Consider the following 20,391-nt stretch of genomic DNA (forward strand, 5'->3'; position numbering starts at 1 on the left):
CAGTCCTCGTGACAGTCAGACTGCACGTGGTCTAGCAATGGTAGGCCTTCAGACATACTTTTACTAGGCCGCTCTTGTGGGTGGCACAACATGTGCTGCAGGCCCACTAGCGATACAGAAAAGGGCCCACTAGCAGCATTTGTATTTACAAACCCTGGCACTCCTGGTGCACTCTACTAGGGACTAATAGTAAACCAAATAAGCCAAACATGGAATCAATACAGCAATTTCACATAGGGAGTACTTGCACTGTGGCACTGATCAGCAGTGGCACAGTGCCCAAAGCATATACCAGCAAAAACATCGTAAACAGAGGAGGCAAACAGAAAAAATGGAGGAGAGACTCATGCCAATGATGTCAGGTCTAACAGTGACGAAACCCGACTCAACTTCGACCCTGTGCACCCGCTTCCTGGGGGTGAGGTAACTTTGCTCCGCCGGTGTTCCCACACTGGTACACATCTCTAGGGTCTGTGTCTTAAGTTTTGTTCCTCTAGGTTCAGCGGAAGTGTCCTTAAACTTTAACTTTACAACTTTTACGCACCATTGGTTAACATTGGTGCATGCGTGCGCTTTCCGCACTGCACCCGAATCCCGTGGGCCTTTCCCGACTTCAGCATTGCTTGTCCCGACTGCTCCCAGCAATGCCCTAGGCCTAACCACTGTTCGATTGGTATCTCTTATACCACTTGTTTAGTATATGGTCTGAGTGGCCCCTCGCCCTCATCCATATTTGTGCAACTTTGTATGTTATACTGTGCTTTTGATTTAACGCTTGTGCCCCTTTATTCATAAAGAATACTGGGGATTGTTTTTAGTAATAAATACATATATTTTTATAACATATACTTGTGTGGTGTCCTTTCATTTGATATTACAGGATTGTATGTGGTAAAACAGCTCGCTTAACACGACCTCTTAAGTTAAGCCTTTAGGCTGCTTAGTCCATGCTACCCCTAGGATAGCTTGTCTAATAAGGTTGACTTACAACCAGACACCATAAGGGATTGTTTGGTCTGATAACCGGTGGTTCCAGAATTGGAAGCATCACCTATCAGGCCAACTTCTCACAGTGACCTGATGTTGAAGCCTGAGGTAGTTTTGGAACTGGATGTAAGGGGGCAGCAACTTGCTGGAAGCAGTGGTGGTTACCAGAGCAGGAAGCAGTGTCTCCTCCAGGAACCAGTCCCCAGAGGATCTGGCATACAGGAGGGAGGACAGAAAGCTGAAGAACGAGCTTCCTAAGCTACAAAGAGAGCAGGCTCTGGCTGAGAGGAGGTTAGCTCTGCAGGAGAAGAAGCTTTCTCATGAGTTGAGCCTCAGAGACCTGGATGTCAGAGTCCTGGAAGTAGGATCCAGCAACAGTAATGAATCAAGATTCAGAATAAATAAAGATTTGGTACCCAGCAGTGATGTGGTGGGGGATGACATGGACAAGTGGTTTGCAGTCTATTAAGTGGCTCTAACAGTTCACAAGGTCCCAGAGGAGTTCTGGGGTGGTAGTCTATGGAGGTAGATGCCCACAGAAGGGAGGTACTCTCTTCTGACACTAGGGAGGGGGGACCAGGCATGCTACAATGCGATGAAGGCCATCTTGACCAGTAAGTTTGGGCTGACCCCTTAAAAGTATAGACAACGATCTAGGGCCAGCCACAAGCTATGCACACAGAGCTGGGTTGATTGCTTAGACTATGCTAGTAAGGCACTGAAGGGCTGTGAGTGGCAGCAAAGTAGATGAATATTCAGGGCTTTACAACTTGATTTTGAAGGAGCACATGATTGATCTTTGTTTTACAAGCTGCATCTACACCTGGTGGATGGTATGCTTTCTGACTCCAGGAAGCTTGCTGAGGAGGTGGACATCTGGGTCAGCACCTGAGTGTCCAAGAAAGCATTTGGGAAGGAACCCCACAATGGTGGTCAGGGTTCCCACCAGAAGAATGAGGGGGAGATAAAAAGACAGAGTTCTGTAAAGCCCCCCAAAGCAACTCACAGGGAAAAGTGTCTGGTTTACATCGCCAGTCTGACCACGAGAACAAAAACGACCCTGACAAAAGTCAGCAGCCCAAATCCATTACCTGCTATAAGTGCTATGTTTATAGACACTAAAAGGCAGCTCCCCAGTGTCCAAAAAGAGCACCGCCTCCCACTCTTGATGAAAGGTTTTAGGTGATGGTAGTATAGTGCTGAGGGAGGAGTTTGTCCCAGTTAATGGAGGGGGGTTTAGTGGGGTTACCCTAGTGTCCCTGGGTGACGTGAAAGGGTTCCTAAGGTCCATGTGCCCGCTAATACTACAAAGTATAGGCAATTGGTCACTATGAATGAGCAAGGTGTGAAGCCTCTGAGGGATACAGGAGCCAGTATGACTATGGTAAGGATTCAGCTGGTTTCCCCAGAGCAGGACATTTCCAATGCATTCCACCAAGTTGTGGTGGCTGAAAACAGAGAGGGTCCCTGCTTAGTGGCTCTTGTTCCTTTTAAGTGGGGGTTAGGGTGGGTGTTCAGGTCTTTGGAAAGTTGCAGTGAGCCCTACCATGCTTGTGGACTGTTTGTTGGCTAATGGCCTTTATTGAGCGCACTACCTGAAAGGGAGTGGAGCTAAAGGCTCAAATGGAGATGTTAGGATTACCTGATTGGATCAATGCTATGAAAAGGTCCATGGCTGCCCACGATGATGGGAGTCAGAAAGGGCTGGAGCCTGGAATAATGGCCCAGCCATCTCTAAGAAGTGAAAAAGGTAGTTGACGTGGGAAACTAGCCACTGAGGGGCTCCCAGTGAGGTGGATACGGCACCTGTAGTGGCTGCCCCAGTGTCCACTGAGGAGGGAATTGCTCCCCATGGTGACCTGTATGTCATTACAGAATGCCATGTTTTAGGGGGACCCACCAAGGAGGAGTTCTGTAGGAAACAGAGACAGTGTCCCACCCTTGAGGGCATGATGTAACAGGCTGAAGCCCAAGCAGCAGGTGAAGCCTTGAGTACTCACCACATTTATTGGGAGGACAGCCGCCTTTACAGTGAGTCTAAGGTTCCTGAGCATGGGATAACAAAGGCCCTGGTGGTCCCCCAATGCTACAGGACCTTCCTACTCGAGTTGACTCACTTATTCCCCTGGCTGGACACTTGGGCTTAGACATGGCCTTTGCAAGGCTTGTGCCACAATTTCATTGGCCCGGGATCAAGATCAAGACTCCCTCAGATACGTTCTGTAGGACTTGTGTGACCTGCCAGGGTAGTGGGTAGACAGGGCAGAAGCTTAAAACCCCTCTTAGTCCATTGCCTGTTGTTGGCACACCTTTAAGACGGTGAACATTTACATTGTAGGGCCTGGGGATCCCTAGACTGCTTCAGGCAACTGGTTCATCTTGGTTCTGGTGGATCATGCAACTAGGTATCCAGAGACAGTCCCTGTGAGAACCATGACTGCGCCTGTAATGGCAATGACCCTAATGGGGATTATAGCCTGAGTGGGCTTCCCCGAGGAAATTGTGTCTGACAGGGGTACAAACTTCATGTCTTCGTACATGCAGTCAAAGTGGAAGGAGTGTGGGGTAACCTACAAATTCTCCACCACTTACCATCCACAAACCAAAGGGCTTGTTGACAGATGATTAGAGGTCTATCTGTGGCCTTAAGGAATACACGGGACATCCTCTTACTATGCCTGTTGTTTGCCTACAGAGAGGTACTAAAGAACCGGGTTTTCTTAGAACCCAGCGGTGCCAGGGACACACCCGAAGTCTTCGGATTCACCTGTCTTGGCAAACAGAGACACGGAATACTTCTAGGTGGTGTCAGAGATCAAATTTATTAGCTGCAGCTAGTAACAGTAAACCCAGCAATACAACACGGTGTACAACTCAGGAAAATGCTCAATTTTCGTACAGCAAGACATCACCTTATATTCACAATTTCAGCCCATTACAAATGCACACCCACTGCGGCAAATTCTGACGAACCAAGTACATTTTACACACATTATTACATTCCAAGAAGCTCACTTTACATCGTACCTAACCCACAAGTTAATTATTAGGACTGTCCCAAATTCAATTTCCACGAGCCGGACAAACCCATAATTGAAAGCACTACCCATGTAATGAAAAGACATAAGAAAAAGAGCAATTCAGATGTTGAGTAGGATAAGATATGTGCAAGGAACTAAAAGCTAACGATATCCTGAACAGTGATTGGTAATTTCAGACAACGATCAGCCAGGGAAATTGGCCTCTCAAAGGGTCAGTTTCAGGTGACGGGGTCAGCGTCCTTGCAGTTCACTCACAAGTCAGAAAAGGCCTAGTTAATATGTACATGAACAACAAAGCCCATGCAGCTTTGTTCGTTCGGTTACCTCCACGGCCTACGTGAGGGCAACACAAAATGGCGTCTTTGGACAACGTAAACAAAATGGAGTCGGGTTCGGAAATCATGGAACCTCAGTACCACAGAAGGGAGTGGGCTTCAGCCCCTCTGACCTTCTTTTTTGGGCACCCTGTTAGGGGACCTCTGAGTTTGGTCAAGGAAGGCTGGGAGAAACCTCTCAGGAAAACTGGCCAGGATGTAGTGAGTTACAAGGTGACCTTCAGTAGCCAAATGGTTAAGTTATGGAAGGAAGCTTCCGGTAACTTGGAAGCCAGCCAGACTGTCATGAAAGAGTGGTATGAAAAATATTCTACCACTGTGGATATGCATCCTGGTCAGAAAGTGAGGGTAATGGAGCCTGTGGAACCCAGGGCCCTCCACGACCACTGTACTGGACCCTATGATGTGATTGAGAAAAAGAGTGAGACCACATACCTTGTGGATCTCACGACCCTTAGGGAACCTCACTGGGTGCTGCATGTCAATTGCCTCAAACCCCACCCTGAGAAGTCTGAGGTCACCATGATTCTGGTGATAGATAGTGAGGAGGAAGGCAAGAGTGAACCTCTCCCTAACCTATGGGTCTGTGGGCGGAGTAATCCTTTCCCCCACTCTAACTTCTGAACAACAGGGAGACTGCCGCCAAGTCTTCAGGCTCTGCAGCAGGCAAGCCTGACTATCAAGGCACGTAAGTAAGTCTGTGGTGTACGTGTTTGTTGTACTTGGGACACCTGGTGGACAGGGGAAGGTGCAACCCCTTCTGGCCAAAATAGAAAGCATCATGGCCTGGCTGCCACCCAAAACCCAGATTGAGGTCATAGCATTCTTGGACCTTACTGGGTACTTTAGGTTTGTCAAGGGCTATGGCACCATTGTTGCCCCCGTGACTGAGCTGACGTCTTAGAAGCAGCGCAGAAATTTGAACTGGACAGAGGCGTGCCAAACTGCATTTGATTCCCTAAAGCAGGCCATATGCACAGGTCTTGTGCTCAGGGACCCTGGCTTCTCCAGAGAGTTTATCATTCAGACGGATGCCTTAGTGCATGGCAAAGGGGCAGTGCTAGCTCAGCTTAATGAGAAGGGCCTAGACCAACCTGTAGCCTTCATCTCTAGGAGGGTACTTCCCAGGCAACAAAGGCAGATTGCTATGGAAAGAGAAGCTTTTGCTGTGGCCTGGGCACTCACTTCCTGATTCAGACTGACCACAGGCTCCTCAGGGGGCTTATGCAAATGAGGGGTGAGACTCCTAAACTGTTAAGATGGTCCATTTCACTACATGGCATGGACTTCAGAGTGGAACACAGACCAGGTTGACCGCTCCAGTGCTGATGGTCTATCCAGGTAATTCCTGCTCAGAGAGGAGTAGCTACTTCATGACTTATATTGTTGGAATGGTAATGATAAACCCTCCATACTGGTAAAGTTGGATTTAACATTACTGTTTTTGAAATGGCACTTTTAGAAAGTGGTCATTTCTTTGCACTTACTGCTCTGTGCTCTGAAATACACATCTGTGAAGGGTGACAGCTACACTTTGTGCATTCCCTCTAGACAGCCACAAACTAAGCTTCTCAAACGCCTCTCTGACATTGGCATCGCAGGGTCGGCCTGGAATTGGATTAGTTCATTTCTAGAGGACCGACAGCAGCAAGTCTGGCTCCCTCCGTGCTCCTCTTCTGCCATGCAGGTGACCACTGGGGTCCCGCAGGGGTCATCAGTTAGCCCTCTGCTTTTTAACATCTATCTGACTCTGCTGGTGTTTCTGGCGGAGTTCTTGGGGGCTAAGGTGATGGCCTACGCGGATGACACCCAGCTGCTTTTCACCTGGAAAAAAGAGGATTACGCGGTCGATACAGCCAAACACTGCTTGGCCTCCGGTTTTTTGCTGGTTGGCGGTGGCTCATCTTAAATGTAATGAAGGAAAGTCAGAGGTGCTTCTTTACGGCGCCTTCCCGACCGACTTCAGGGAGAAGCTGTGGCCCGCGGAATTCACCTGCCCTCCTGCTAAGAACGGGGCCGTTAAAAACATCAGCGTATGGTTTGATGAAGACCTTAATTTTGGAACACACATCAAGAAATTGGTTGGTACTTGCTTTGGTTTATTAAAGACCATGAGGAAATTTTTACCTTACCTTCCTGGTAGCACAAGGGAAACGGTAGTCCGTGCCCTGATTCTTTCGCGGCTAGATTACACGAGTACTCTCTTGACTGGCTGCTCTTAGTGAAGAAACTTCAGATGATCCAGAATTCAGCAGCCAGACTCCTAGCGGCTCTATCGGCTAGACAGTCTGCCCGGAGCTACCTTCGCTCTTTGCATTGGCTCCCAGTGGAAGCGCGGTTAAAATTTAAAGCGCTCACGATAGCACACAGAGCCCTTTATGGCCTGGGCCCAAGTTACCTGAGGGAAAGATTTGCTTTCTACATTCCTGGGAGACATCTTCGCTCTTCCAACGAACAGCTGATCCAGACCCCCAGGTTTACTCGTCATCGGCTGGGGGGCAACTCTTTCTTACGCCGCACTAGCTTGGCATGGAACAAGTTGCCCCTGTCACTACGGAATATTCAAGATTCGAGGATGTTCAAGAAGAAACTTAAAACGTTCCTCTTTTAGTGCCTAACCTTTAGCGTTTTATCAGCCGTTTCCTTTCTGGATTCAGCGCCGGGACACTCATGAGTAGCTGAGCGCTATAGAAATCCAAATAACATAACATAACATAACCTAACAAACACAGGAAGGATAGGTGTGTCTGAGTACTCATCTACGTACATCTGCATTCTTATGCCCCTGCCCGGGAAGGATGGAAAGGATGGAAAGGAGGGGCTAACACTTCACTGAATATTTAGTGTTCTGTCCCCACGAAAGCGTTGTTTACCCCCCATAAATAGCCTGACAGACAGGGTTGGATTAAAAGGAGGATATGTGCACTTCAAGGAGCTGCTTTGAAGTTACCTCCACATCAAAGGCACTTCTATACATTTGATTTGTGTTGGATTGGTCTTCTTTTGTTCAGAATATAACAATCTATTTTTCTAAACCTATGTGGAGTCTTTTTGTGGTGCATTCATTGTGTGTCTGTGTGTGTGTTGCACGCATACTTTACACATTCCCTCTTTAAATAAGCCTGACTGCTCTGTGCCAAGCTACCAGAGGGGCAGTACAGGCTATCTTTTAGTGTGTAGTTAGCTTACCCTGACTAGAGTGGTGGTTCCTGCCTGGCCTATATGTATTCCTCATCCAACCAGGAATTTCAGTTCTAACACCTGGCACATGTTTAGCATAGCTGAGAATCACACTTGTATGGTGAAAAAACATACTGGAAGGGTATTCATTTCCTAATCCTATCCCAGTTACCTAGGTGTTATCCAGTCTAACAAATTAGTGCCATGCGCTACATATTATGCAGAAGTGCAATTTCTACTATATACATTAAGTAATTTAAGATTTTTGGGAATATTTGCCATTTTGTACCAAGTCTCCCACATAAATATCTGGTTGAATTAAGAGTTTACTTTATTGTTTTTAATTAAATGGTAGGAATCATACTTTTGATCTTGTAGCAAGCAGTGTTTGCTGTTTTAATTAAAAACTTTTTTTAAAACAGTTTATCCCATAAGTAAATATTTTTAAACTCTTAAATAATATACTTTTCTTTTCCTATCCTCTTTTTGGAAAACGGTCTATTTCTCATTGTTTTTCTCAGTGATTTAGACCTCACATTTAAAAGAGCATCAGAGCAGAAGCCAGGATCCCAATCTACCCATCAGTACTGGGGAAGTGTGAAATAACTAATATCCACTTGCAGAAATTTCAGTAAATCAAAAGCCTGCTCTTATATTTTGTTGCTATGCAAATAAAATCAGAGCCATATCCTGCAGCAATGCAATTTCTACTTTATACATTATTAAGTAATATTAGATTTTTTTTAATTGCCTTTGTTCATCAAGTCTCCCATATAAATATCTGGTTGTATTTAGAGTTTCTTTTGTTTGTTATAATGTTAGGAATCACATTTTTTATTTTGTAGCAGACATTGTTTGTGGTTTTAAATGAACTTGTTATTTAAAACAGTTTATCCTACAAGTACATCTTTTAAAAACACTTACATATTTTACTTTGCTTTTCCTAACCTCTGTTTGGAAACCAGTCTTAAATAATGTGCACCATTTTTAAAGTAGTATTTTCTATGAGTCATTTACAATTGTAACTAACAATCTAACTTTTTTTGAAGCTCTTAACTAACTTGTAGAACAATTTAAAACGATGGTCGTGTTTGCTATAACTTGCATTTTAACAATCAGTGTCAACATTTCTAAAGCAAAATAACCATAAACATAAATAATACACACCTTAGCCAAAGGTCAATTTATAATTTTTTTAAAATGCACTAGTTTGTTAGAACCTATGAATAACCTTTGCAACTCTGTAACAAACAAGCTCATTTTATAAACTCAAAAATAACGTTTGTACCTTTTTAACAAAAGTGAAATGTTTTGACAGTTTTTTATTACCACTTAACAAACAAATACATTTTCATCACCGGAAAAAAAACTTGTATAAGTCAGAAAGTTTGCTTGTTACAAAGCACTTAACTAAAATTGTTATGTTTGCTAAACTATCCCAACTACTCTAAAACACCAGAGAACATTTTAAAATAACTGAACAATAAATTCCTATATAGCAAAAGGTTATAAACATTATTAAATGATAATTTTCTGTGAAAATGAAGCGCCATTCTTGACCCATAAACATCTCTCTGCAGGGATTGTATTTTAAGTTGTGAGACTATCACTGCTACATTTGTCGGCATATTGTGTTCACTTCTTATTGCAGTTTTCAAAGTATAACTTGTTTTTATTGTGACAGCACAGAAAACATTCTATTTGACAGAATGAACCATTCATTTGTGTAACCTACTGTCATGCATAGGGGCAGGAGACGTACTTAAAAAGAATGTTTTCTGAATGCATTGGTTTTGGTGTGCGTATAGACATTAAAATAAAAGTTAATATACAACTCAAATGATTTCAATTTGCACCTTCTGGTGATATTCTCTCAATACAACATTTTGCTTGAGCTTGACTTTATAATGTTGAAAACTAACATGATTTATTCTCCTTCATAGATCCAGGCAGAAGCACACTACAAAGGCAGCAAGCACGCCAAGAAGCTCAAAGCGCTTGAGACAACGAAAAGCAAGCAAAAGACTGTGTCTTCTAAGGACAGCAGTAAAGCTATTACAAGTTCCCCACCACCAATCACAGCCAACAACAAACCAGGTTAACAAACAATTACATTCTTTTTTCACTTTAATCTTTTGGCACTCTTGCATGAAGAGTTTTCTTAAATTTTCCCATAATGTTAATATTATTTAGATAAGATGAGCAATGATTTAATGTTGATGATGGAAGCATTTAACAACTCTCTGTCTTGTTTGATTTTTAAAAATGATATGCTGTCCAAAAGGTGAGAGTGTGTGAAAAAGATCACAAAGTGCAAACACTCTATGACCTTTGAAGGTGTCTCCTGTCAGGAATCACCACAGCAAAACGGCATAACAACAACAATAGAGGGGCCAAGATGTCACAGGAAATGTGAGTGGCATTTTCCAGCCAACTCCTTTAAGACTCAGGAAATTATCAAGTTGATAATTTTTTAAGCTGGGCAGAGCAGGGCTGCATTTAAAATAACAGCAGGCACCACAGCAGTGTACACCTAAGTGCATTAAATCTACTGGGCATCTAAACCTACATGCCCTACCATATAGTAGGGGCTTACAGGTAGGTTTTCATACCAATTGTAATTACATCTATTTACAATATGCCATTTACACAGATCACTGGCCCTGGGTCTGATTAGCAGAACCCAGGGCACAATCAGAGTCAGTAATCACCAGTACCAGTCAAAAAATGGGGGTGTTGAGGGCAAAAAGAATTACTTTCTCACACAGGCAAACTTATACACTCCAGCAGCAAAAAGCTTCAGTTGAAATAATAATGAAGAAAATACTCCTCTGACTGAGCTGTGTGGTTGACAGATTCTAAACTCAATGTCTTAAAGAGGCGGATTTAAAAAAGCCATTTGTTTGAGGGATCAGATCCAAAGTCCAATTTAAGTATGTTTCAAGTAAAATGTCTGTTTGAGAACTGGACTGTCAACTAAGACCTAAAAGGGGGCAGTATTCATTGATACTAGTGAATCACACACCTAGGTGGGCAGCAACTGAGAACTGTGTGTACATCAGTGAAGTGACAGGTAGTGAAACGCTGTGAGATTATGTTAATCAAAATTTGCTTTGCACTATTACATTGAACATTTGTGCAAAGATTTAGGCATAGGAAGATTCAGTACTTTGTCCAGAACAGCACAATTCTATTCCAAGTTACAAACGGGCTGGCGTGGTTCGTCCATTGGGGCGTGGGGGGCGTAGCCCCCCTTGCCCGACGCCGCCCGCAGCTCCCTCATGACAATCATGTCAATGAATCAATATGACGTCAGACCGGCGGGCAGGCGTCATGTTGATTGATTGACATGATTGTTCAGGCGGCAACACAAGTACGCATGCGTGGGGACAGAGGGTGAATTTTTACCCGTGCCCACGCATGCGTGGTTGTGTTTTTGCGGCCTTGCGCATGCCCATCAGGAGCCCTAATGGGCGTGCTGCGGGCGAGAAGGTACCTGTGCCCCTGGTGCCAGGATTGGCCAGGGGCGCTGTGAGCCTGTGACGTGTGGGGAGCAGAGCCCAGAGGTGGCGCGGACCGGGACCGGCAGCAAGGTAAGAGTGTGTGTTTTTCTTTTATTTTTAAAGTGTTTGGTGCGAGCATGCGTGTATGCATGAATGTTTGGTGGATAGTGTTGTGAATGGATGTGTTTGTGTATATGCGTGTGTGAATACATTTCTTTGAGTGTTGTGTATGTGGGGGGGGGTCGCCGCCGGCCTGAGTGGCCTGGGGCCCGCACTTGCAAATCAGTTTGCGCCTCACCACTGTAAAATGTCACCAGCCGCCCCTGCAAACGGGGAATATAATCCAAGTCTCCTTGTCCAAGTGGAACCAACTTGTTCAACAATTATCATTGCTCAGGTAACAATACCCCTAAAAAGGCTCTACCTACTACAGGGAAACGATAACAAGAAGTGTTTAATTTGAAGATGGATATTTTACTACACATGCGACAGTCACAAATATAGACCACTTCACACCAGGTATACTTGGAACTGTCTTTTCTTGTTAGTGAATGGTAAACTACTCAAACATTCTATTGCTAAATCTATGGATTTATAAACAATCCCTCATGCCAATTAAACAAATTAGCAATTCCAAATTTAGTAGCAGATAGTGTGGGTTCCTAGAAACTGAGTCATAGCTACTTCTACAGACTCCCTGCTTCTCAGTGTATCGCTTTATCACATCCATTTGTGTGAACTTCCGGAAGACTAAAAATAGCAATGCAGTGTCATATTAACTAAATAGCACTGTCATACAAAAGGTGGCTCTGCAGCCCACTGACTGAAATCTACCATTTTCACAATGTGCCGTGCTGATGGTTTTACAGAAGGGACCGGTCTGTCCCATCCCTTTCAGTGCTCATGCATTCCCTGAGTGGAAGTACGTCATGTTCTTTGCATTATAATGCATTCTCTGTGCGGCTGCCATTCCTGCAGATCAATGCAGACCGTCAATTAGACTGGAGGAAACATGATTTGATATAATGGTGTGTTTTGTGTGTGGTTAGTGGAGAGTTTTATAGAGTTTAGGTTTGCAATGCTTTGTCTGAATGAGTGACTCATTTGCATTGGGGTCTATCTCAGTCCTGGGCAGAATTGCAATTACGCCGGAGTAATTTAGATAACTATGCTTTACTCTTTGATATGGAATTGCCGAAAATTACGCAATTACTCCTGCTTGCATAATTTGGAGGAAAAATCCTACTGCGAGCACGAGTGGCAACTCACACTCACTACTTCTTATGCATTTTGCACTATTTCTTAGTGCAAATAATCATGATCACATCCATTTTGGGTGTGAGGCTGTATTTTGTACTATGAAAATAGCGCTTAATGTCAGGAGTAAATTGGGGGAAAAATCATACCCCAAGAGCACATTTAGTGAGCACGATGCTGCGCTCACGCTTACTACTTGTGTTCTGTTGCATTTAACATTATTTCTTAACGCAAAATGCATCCTTGCATCCATTTTGGACACGGGGGTTGGGGGGCATTTTTGCGCTAAGTAATAGCGCTAAATGCAGAATTATTCTTGCGTAATTCTGCAGAATCTTGCGGAGCTCTTAGTTAAGTAAGGTGATTACGCTACACAGAATTACGCAAGTTAGTCCACCCCTAGTCTAAATGACCTATTTAATGTCCATATTACGGACGGCATTGCTTTTTAATGAATTCCATTACCTCCTATTTCTAGAATTCTCCTTCCTTCCACTAAAGAGAACACAATAATTTATTGAATATTTCCAGGTTGCCTGGCTCAGCTTTACATGTAATAATAACTTTAAGTTTATAGTCTTAAATTTCATCCCAAATTACTGTTTTACAAATAACTGCAACGTAATTAGCCAACTAGTATTCTGGGCCATTTCTAATTTATTATACACTATTTCCCAGCTCCCTTATTTTTTAGTAATGTTTTTAACAAGTACTATCCAATCAATATGTCACTTGCGAGTCCATTATTAAGTCCTAATTGAAAGACTATGTGCTTATCTGCTTCAAACCTCATCTGTCAGTGCAACAACCCATTTCCCAGGGCTTCCAGGGCACCTAACGCATCATAACTCATAAGTGCATCCGCTGAACTCATATTTACTTCATCTGCAGTTGGATTTCACAAACGATAATAGGCAAGTAAATGTTCCCCTTCCGGCTAGTTTAGCCAATGTAGACGTCATGAGGAGGCCCAATTTAAAAATATAATGCATTAGAATATTTTACGACCTGGTATCGCTGCAAATGCACTAATCGCGTTCGTTTTATTCCTCACTGGAAGTGGTGTTGCAAAAATGTTAAAAACATGTCGCTTATAGCGAGTAACAATCGAATGAATATCAGTAGCGCCACCTGGTGTCGTATTCTATAACAGCATGTCGTGTGAGCCTAGGGTTGCCCGATTTCCCGATTTTTAAGTTCATCGACAAAATGTGGCTGGTTTATGAAAGGTATACCTGGGATGACTGCAGTTTAACCTTGTTATTGACTACATGTTTGACGAGGACAATGCGGATGAAACTGCCAAAATAACATTTCATAATCCATATAGATTGGCGTCGTAGTTAAACATTCTGTGCATGTTTATTTTTTCACAGCTTGAATAATGTGCTTCTTGTATATACGGCCTCAAGAACAAGGAGCTTTCTTCTTTCTGAGAAGACATGGCTGTTGAAACTGTTTGCAACAATGTTCATCATTGTTATAAAAAGACATGGGCGATGCATTTCCCTAGGATTACAAAGACCTATTGTTTACTATATTTGTGTATTTTCAGAGCGTAGGTGTTCTGGCTGACTTTCCTGGCTGGGGTGATTTGTTGCTGTAATGTTTTCTAATTTAGTTCACATGGGGACACACTTCTGGTTCCCACTCGGTTGACTGGCTGTTTTGGCAGTTAGATATTTTGCAACCTTATTTTTACATAAAGTTTTCCCCAAACGTGTTATTGAGCTTAATAATTATGAGCTTTACAACCATGCACTATTTATTACTACACCTCCAGAACCATTTTTGGAAGGGTCCTTTCCGACCCCTTAAAATGTTCTTTCTGCTTCTTCAGTTATGAACTGTTTTACAGGACTAAAGGGCTTTAAAATGAAGCATGCCTCAGAACAATTGTATACAATTCCTTGAGCAAATATGTCGCCATCATGTAAACAGGTTGAGAAACTACAACTCACCTTCATCACGTTCACTTTCCAGCCTTATTGTCTTACTTTGGTATTCACAGCCCATCATTTCTTACCATTCAGAGTACAAGGCAGAGCGAAGGTCTCTTCCCTTACACTGAGTTGGCAGGGGCAGCAGGACGAGACAACAGAAAAGTCATGAATGGTGATGTATCGACAAAAACTGTCCAGGGCTGCTATGTGAGAAGAAATGCATTCTGGCAGCTGTAGTCTTTTTTTCCCTTCAATTAGAACAACAAATAATTGGCTAGCACACTTTATGACAATTAATTTTTAAAGTAATACCTGTGACTGAATACTATGGTTCAGATATACTAAAGATTTGCACTGCCACAAAGTGACACAAAGTCAGGCAAAGAGACACTTCGATATTTACTTTTCAGTGCCAAAGTTATTTAGTGCTGGAAAGGTGCCCTTTTTCTGTGTAAATATCACTTCCTGCCACTTTGTGTCAAGGAGGCATTATTGGGGTGTTACTTGGGCAGATCAATACAACTACCTATAGGTTTGGATGCATTGCCCGAACTAGAAAGACCTGGCTTTTCATAAAAAACGAGTGCCTATTTGAAGCAGGCGCAAATTAGGAGAAATGTTTTAATTTCTCAAAAAACACACAAACTGCATGTGTGCTAAAGTACACAGCATAGATCCATTACGTGCGATCCTGTTTGTCTAGACAGGGGAATTTGTACTGGGAGGGTGTGATTCCAGTACAAATCCCATGCAAGACCGCACCAACACTCACCTTTGCATTTCGTGTGCAGTACAGGGGATGACCGCAGCAACAGACCAATCTTACCAGATATGGCTCTGCCCCGTTAGCCATCTTGCACAAAATAGCACAGCATATTTAGTCGCTGCTGTGTATTGTGCAAAAATTACCAAATCAGTCTCTAGGTGTCTACATACAATGGCGTCATTTGATAATCTCTTTAAAATGAGCCAATGTTCTAAATGTTCCAATACAGGATCTCTCCCGGTACGGCAGCAACCCACTGACGGTTTTGCAATATGAAGCAAATAGCATCCTAATTTCTTCCTGAAAGGTTGACAGGTATGGTCCATGGTATTCCACATTTTAAGATTCCTGTGCATAAAAAAAATAAAATAGGAAAACAGAGGTTTTTCATCTTTTTATTGCCTAAAACTCTGTTTAAACAGAAAACTGAGAGCCTTACTCATCACTGAGACATTGTTAATGCAGATCCCATTTTGTAACCTCTTGACAAATACAGCAGCGAGGGGAGCTTACATTGTGAACTCTCCGACAAATGGAATAGGAAAGGGATTCTCATTGTGGACTCTCTAACAAATACTCAATGGAGGGGGTTTTACATTGTGAAATTGGTGATAAACACTATAGATAGGTCTTTACCTTCTTTAACACTGAGAGAAACTCATACACACACAGATTGACATGAAGCCCCTAGTGTCCACCTCATCTGACTTTGTTTTAGATAGGCCCCATCGCCATTTTAGACCATGAAGGTCACCATCTTTCTCCCTGTATGCAAAACCATTGCCATGTCTGCCATTTGACGCAGCTGTCATCTGATCTTATCTTTCTAAGAACTGTGAAAGTGTCAGGTGATCCAACTGATGACATGGATGTAAGCCCTGCTGCGACAAACGTCTGGGTCAAGTGTCTGCTTATCAACATGTCTAGGTCAAACAAGAAGTCTAGATACATAGTCAAAATAGTGTGGTCTGAATTGACATTATCTTATGTCAAAAGTTCCAATCTCTGATAAGATTAAGTAAATAAGGACCATCATTTTACCACTTAAAAGAGAGTTTTTTCAGCCAGATTATTGGCCGGGATTCTACCAGAAGATGGTCATAAAGTGCTCATAAAGTCAAGTCCCGGACGAAGGCTACTACCACAGTGCAGGTAACACCTTTGCAGGTATCACTGCCTTCACATATCTACTGATAATGACAGCCTTAGCTGACAACAAGTTATATAGTGCATTGCTACTCTCTGAGAAATTCTAGACTGCAGGTTGCTCTGCTTTCAAAGCTTTCTTAGTGAAGCACATAGAAGTAGGTTTTAAGGTGTTAGGTTTTAAAAGGCATTTGAACCATGTTAGAAATGATCATTTTTTTTCTCATTACTCATAATGGACCTTTTTACTGTTTTAATGATATTCTGGGTAGTTATTTTAGACTTTCTGAAAAACAGTTTGATCTTACAATAAAGGCTTTTACTTAAAAGTGTCCATTCTTCATAGTACAGTGTGTGTGACATGGTGAATAATGAAGAAGGCTTGTTTCTGTTACTATAGTACCCCTTACCCTCTAAAGAGATTGCTAGTAACCCAATAGCAGCAACTCTTTTTCAGCAATGTATTGGATTGGGTTCTGTGGGGCTGCAATAACCTCTTTCACATCCAGCGCTGATGCATTAAACTGAGTTCTCTTGTGTGACCAGTGGGTGGGAACGCAAACTTTGTAGAACTACTCCAAATTCAAAGGTTACCAAGCAAGATTTCTAGTCTAGGACCAGCTAAAAAGAGCTTGCTTTCATTATGTAGATTTATGATTTTAAGTTTAATATTTAGGTATGTGCTTTTTAAAAAGCACTTATCGGGCATTGATTTATTAAGTGTTAGCATGCGCTTTGTGGAGTTCTGCATTTCTAACCCACACCATCTCCTTAAGTAAATCATGGACTACTCAACCACACTATCCCGAGAGTCAGGTGCTCCTATTGGAGCATGGTCAAGACTGATCTGTATATGGGTGGGTCCAAATTGAGGTGGTATGGTGTGCAAACAGCGATGGAATGGGATGCTGCACTGATTAATTACCAGTGACTGAGATTAATTCAAGCATTCCTTCCATCACCGTTTTAATTTTATTTATAGATTTTGTATACTTATTGTGTCGCGTTAAGTGGGACGGTATGCCCAGACATGGGTCCTATGCACACTATTTCACTGGAACCACGCTGTACCCTGCTGATGAGCACATACCTCGGGCAAAACCAGGCCGGGGTAACTTGTGTTCCCGTTCAGGGAGGATCTGGCTTGTCATTTTGGGATTGACCGTTCTTATTGGAGCTGGAGCAAGACTGATTTGCATATAGTTGGGTCCAAACTCAGGTGACATGGTGTGCCAAATAACAATGGACAGGGAGGATGCCCAAGGGTTTTCCAGTGGCTGATATTAATTCGCACAGTCCATCCATCACTGTTTTGTAAACTTCTAGTCTCTAGACAGCACATTGTGCGGGTCAAGCAAAAAAGATATGCACACGTTTGTGTTGGGCAACAGAATAGTAGGCACAAGCAGCCATCTGCATTTATAGGCGGTCTTCATGTACTAACTGAACAGTGGATAACTACACGCACTGTGCTTTTTAAATAAGTAGTGTTTTAAGCATTCCCCGTATTAGTATCGATCTCAACCACTTCCAGTTATGTCTAATGCATTGAAAATGCGAGCATAAACAATAAGTGCTTCACAACTGTTACTGATGGCGTGTTACATGTACAAATCAATTTGTGTGGTAGGAATGTTTCCATCTTTCTTTTAAAACTAGCACAGGCAAATGCTGGAAGATAAAGTAAAGAGACTGCAGTTCAGCAGTTAATCTGGTTGTGCTAACTACATATACAGCTTGAAGGCAGTTTAGGGTTTTGGTTTCGGTTTGTAGTCAGGATTCCCTAATGTTCAGCTGCTCTAGAAGGCGTGCCCCAAGCTACTCAAGTCCATCTATATGAAGTAAACCTGTCAACAATATGGGGCAGATGAAAGTGGGGTAACTCCAAATAACCGGCAGGCTCACATACAATGAGTAAATAGAAATGTCTGTACTACGGGTGCCATATATTTCACTTGTATCACATCTTCCCACAGAGATTTATTTGTTTGTTTCATTTTTATTATAGTGCTGCTGCATTGAAAGCATTGTTATGATGTGCAAGTTACACTAGAAGTTAGAGAGAATATATAGAACTGGATAGCACATGGAATTACAAAACATTTCTTAAACCTTTCAAGAACTTTTTTAAAACATTTACAAATTCTATAATTAACATGTTAGCTTTATCCCACAGAAGATCAGTTTAAGAGCCACAACCAACTTAATCCCTCTGACTCTCAGTTTCAAGTGAAGAAAAGATAAGGTTGAAGTAGTGGATAAAACAGTTCACTGACCATATTGTTTTTATAAGTGGCCTCAGGGATGAGTATAATAAAGTGTTCTGTATAATGCTTTCAGCATTATACGCCCATCTATTGACCTAGGCGATAGATTGCCATACTTTCTATCAAATCACTTCAAGGCCCCATGACATGTGGAAATGAGAATTTTACTTTTTTAGCATTAAGGATGACTAGGCACTACTCAAGATTATCATATATATTAAGATACTCACAGCCTTTAACTAAATGTCTCTGTACTGCTAACTCAAAGGCTGTCTCTCAGTGACCTCTTACCCCTATCTTCTAGCGTTTTGGTCTGTGATACTTTCAAGGAAAAGTGGTGAAAAGGAAACTTCTAGTGCAATAATCCTCAGATTTAGACAATTTAAGAACAGCTCTCGGAGAGGAGAAATGGGAGTTTAGTAAGGGCAGCCATTATGACATTTGTTGCATCTTCACAAAGTGCTGCATCAGCGGTGCTGATAAAGAGATTAAGATGGGTGTCAGTACAGAGCCCTCTGCTTTGGATAATAAATGATAGTGTCTCTTGATGGAAGGCACCTTGTGTTAGGTGTGTATGCAGAGCCAGGGCTTTAACTGATTTAATTTCTGATGAATTGGTTTCAGTTCCCCTTTAAGTTTCTCACAACTTGTTTCAGCTATCTGAGTCAGACAAAGTTTGGGCATGCAAAACATCCAAATAAAACATCAATTTCTTTAGTTGACAAACTTTAAAACTAAGCAGTTGAGAAGAAAACATTGATCAGTCATAATTGAGATTTATAACATCATACTTTAGTTTTATATGCATTTGGAGTCTTTCTCAGTCCAACACTTCATTCCACCTGTTTGGATAAGCAGCCCAATTCTACTGCTCTGCCTTCATTTTTGGTTTAGGAGATGAAAAACATAAAATGGGAGGATACTAAATGGGAACTCACCTAACTATCAACTTCCAGTACTTTCTTTTCCTGGGAAAGTCCTTTACTCCCAAAATGTTGTGTTTGAAAAGTACTTATAAATTCAAGCAATAGAATGTATGACTTCTTTGGTCCAGGAAAACAATTCCAAATCAATGGAAGCTGATTGTGAAACCCCTTAATAATAATAATCTAATATCTTGAGTTCTCCATTTAGTGCTAATGTAAACACTGTAGCACAAACTTCAAATTCATCAATGCGCATACAGCAGCAACTGCACTTGATTGGATGGTAAAGCGAAGTTACCATAGCTAAGTCCCAGTTAATCACTATTGGGAATCACATACCCATAACTGCTACATTTGGTTTTGCAACATTTGAAATCAGTTCAAGTGTAACTTTGCAGGGTGTACGAAGCTGAAATTTGCACATTTAATTGTACAATGAAGTAAGCTTCACCAAATTTAGAATTCACATGCATAACTGACTACTATGTTGCGATGTATCACGATCTTAAAAAGCATATTGAAATATTAATAGGGATCTCAAAAATTATATTGAAATCAAAAAGTGAATTTAACTTTACGTTGTAATCTTACATTACGCTAAGTGGCCCATCTCTGCCAAACATAATTGAGCTTCTTTTAAGAAAGTCAAAACATTGATATGCTAATTTAGGATAATATAAAATAAGAACGTTAGCGCCTAACACTAGAGCATAGTTCCTGTTGAAGAAAGACCAATGAGATAATGAAAACAACATTTCCAAATTAATTTCATGCTCACTCTTAGTGTTTAGCTCTTCAAAAGCATATGTTGTACATTTGTACAATATACGCTTGCTGAAGAGTATGAGGCAGTATAAAGCAACTGAGCTCAAGAAGGTGGCAGGCAAAAAGGGCAAAAAGCGAAATAATTTGACTTACAAATTCAAAACGGGAGCCCTCAAAGAGTAGGTAAAACGGAAAGGAAATGAAGGCAACACTCATAAGGAAAGCTAAACTCACTGAAGGTGTAGATAAGGAATCCACACCAGGAGTAAAGCGGT

At 42.0% G+C, this 20,391-nt stretch overlaps 1 protein-coding gene across 5 annotated transcripts in view; it reads left to right on the forward strand.

Moving 5' to 3' along the window:
• ZNF385B (zinc finger protein 385B) overlaps nt 1-20,391 on the forward strand; it is a 1,180,505-nt gene that overhangs the window by 1,071,405 nt on the left and 88,709 nt on the right. For all 5 annotated transcript variants that reach the window (XM_078681482.1, XM_078681483.1, XM_078681484.1 and 2 more), the window contains one exon: nt 9,487-9,640. In XM_078681482.1, the coding sequence (XP_078537608.1) occupies nt 9,487-9,640 (154 nt within the window). The remainder of the gene's footprint in view (nt 1-9,486; nt 9,641-20,391) is intronic.

This window comes from Lissotriton helveticus, chromosome 3_1 (genome assembly GCF_964261635.1).
Source record: "Lissotriton helveticus chromosome 3_1, aLisHel1.1, whole genome shotgun sequence".
Classification (NCBI taxonomy): Eukaryota; Metazoa; Chordata; class Amphibia; order Caudata; family Salamandridae; genus Lissotriton; species Lissotriton helveticus.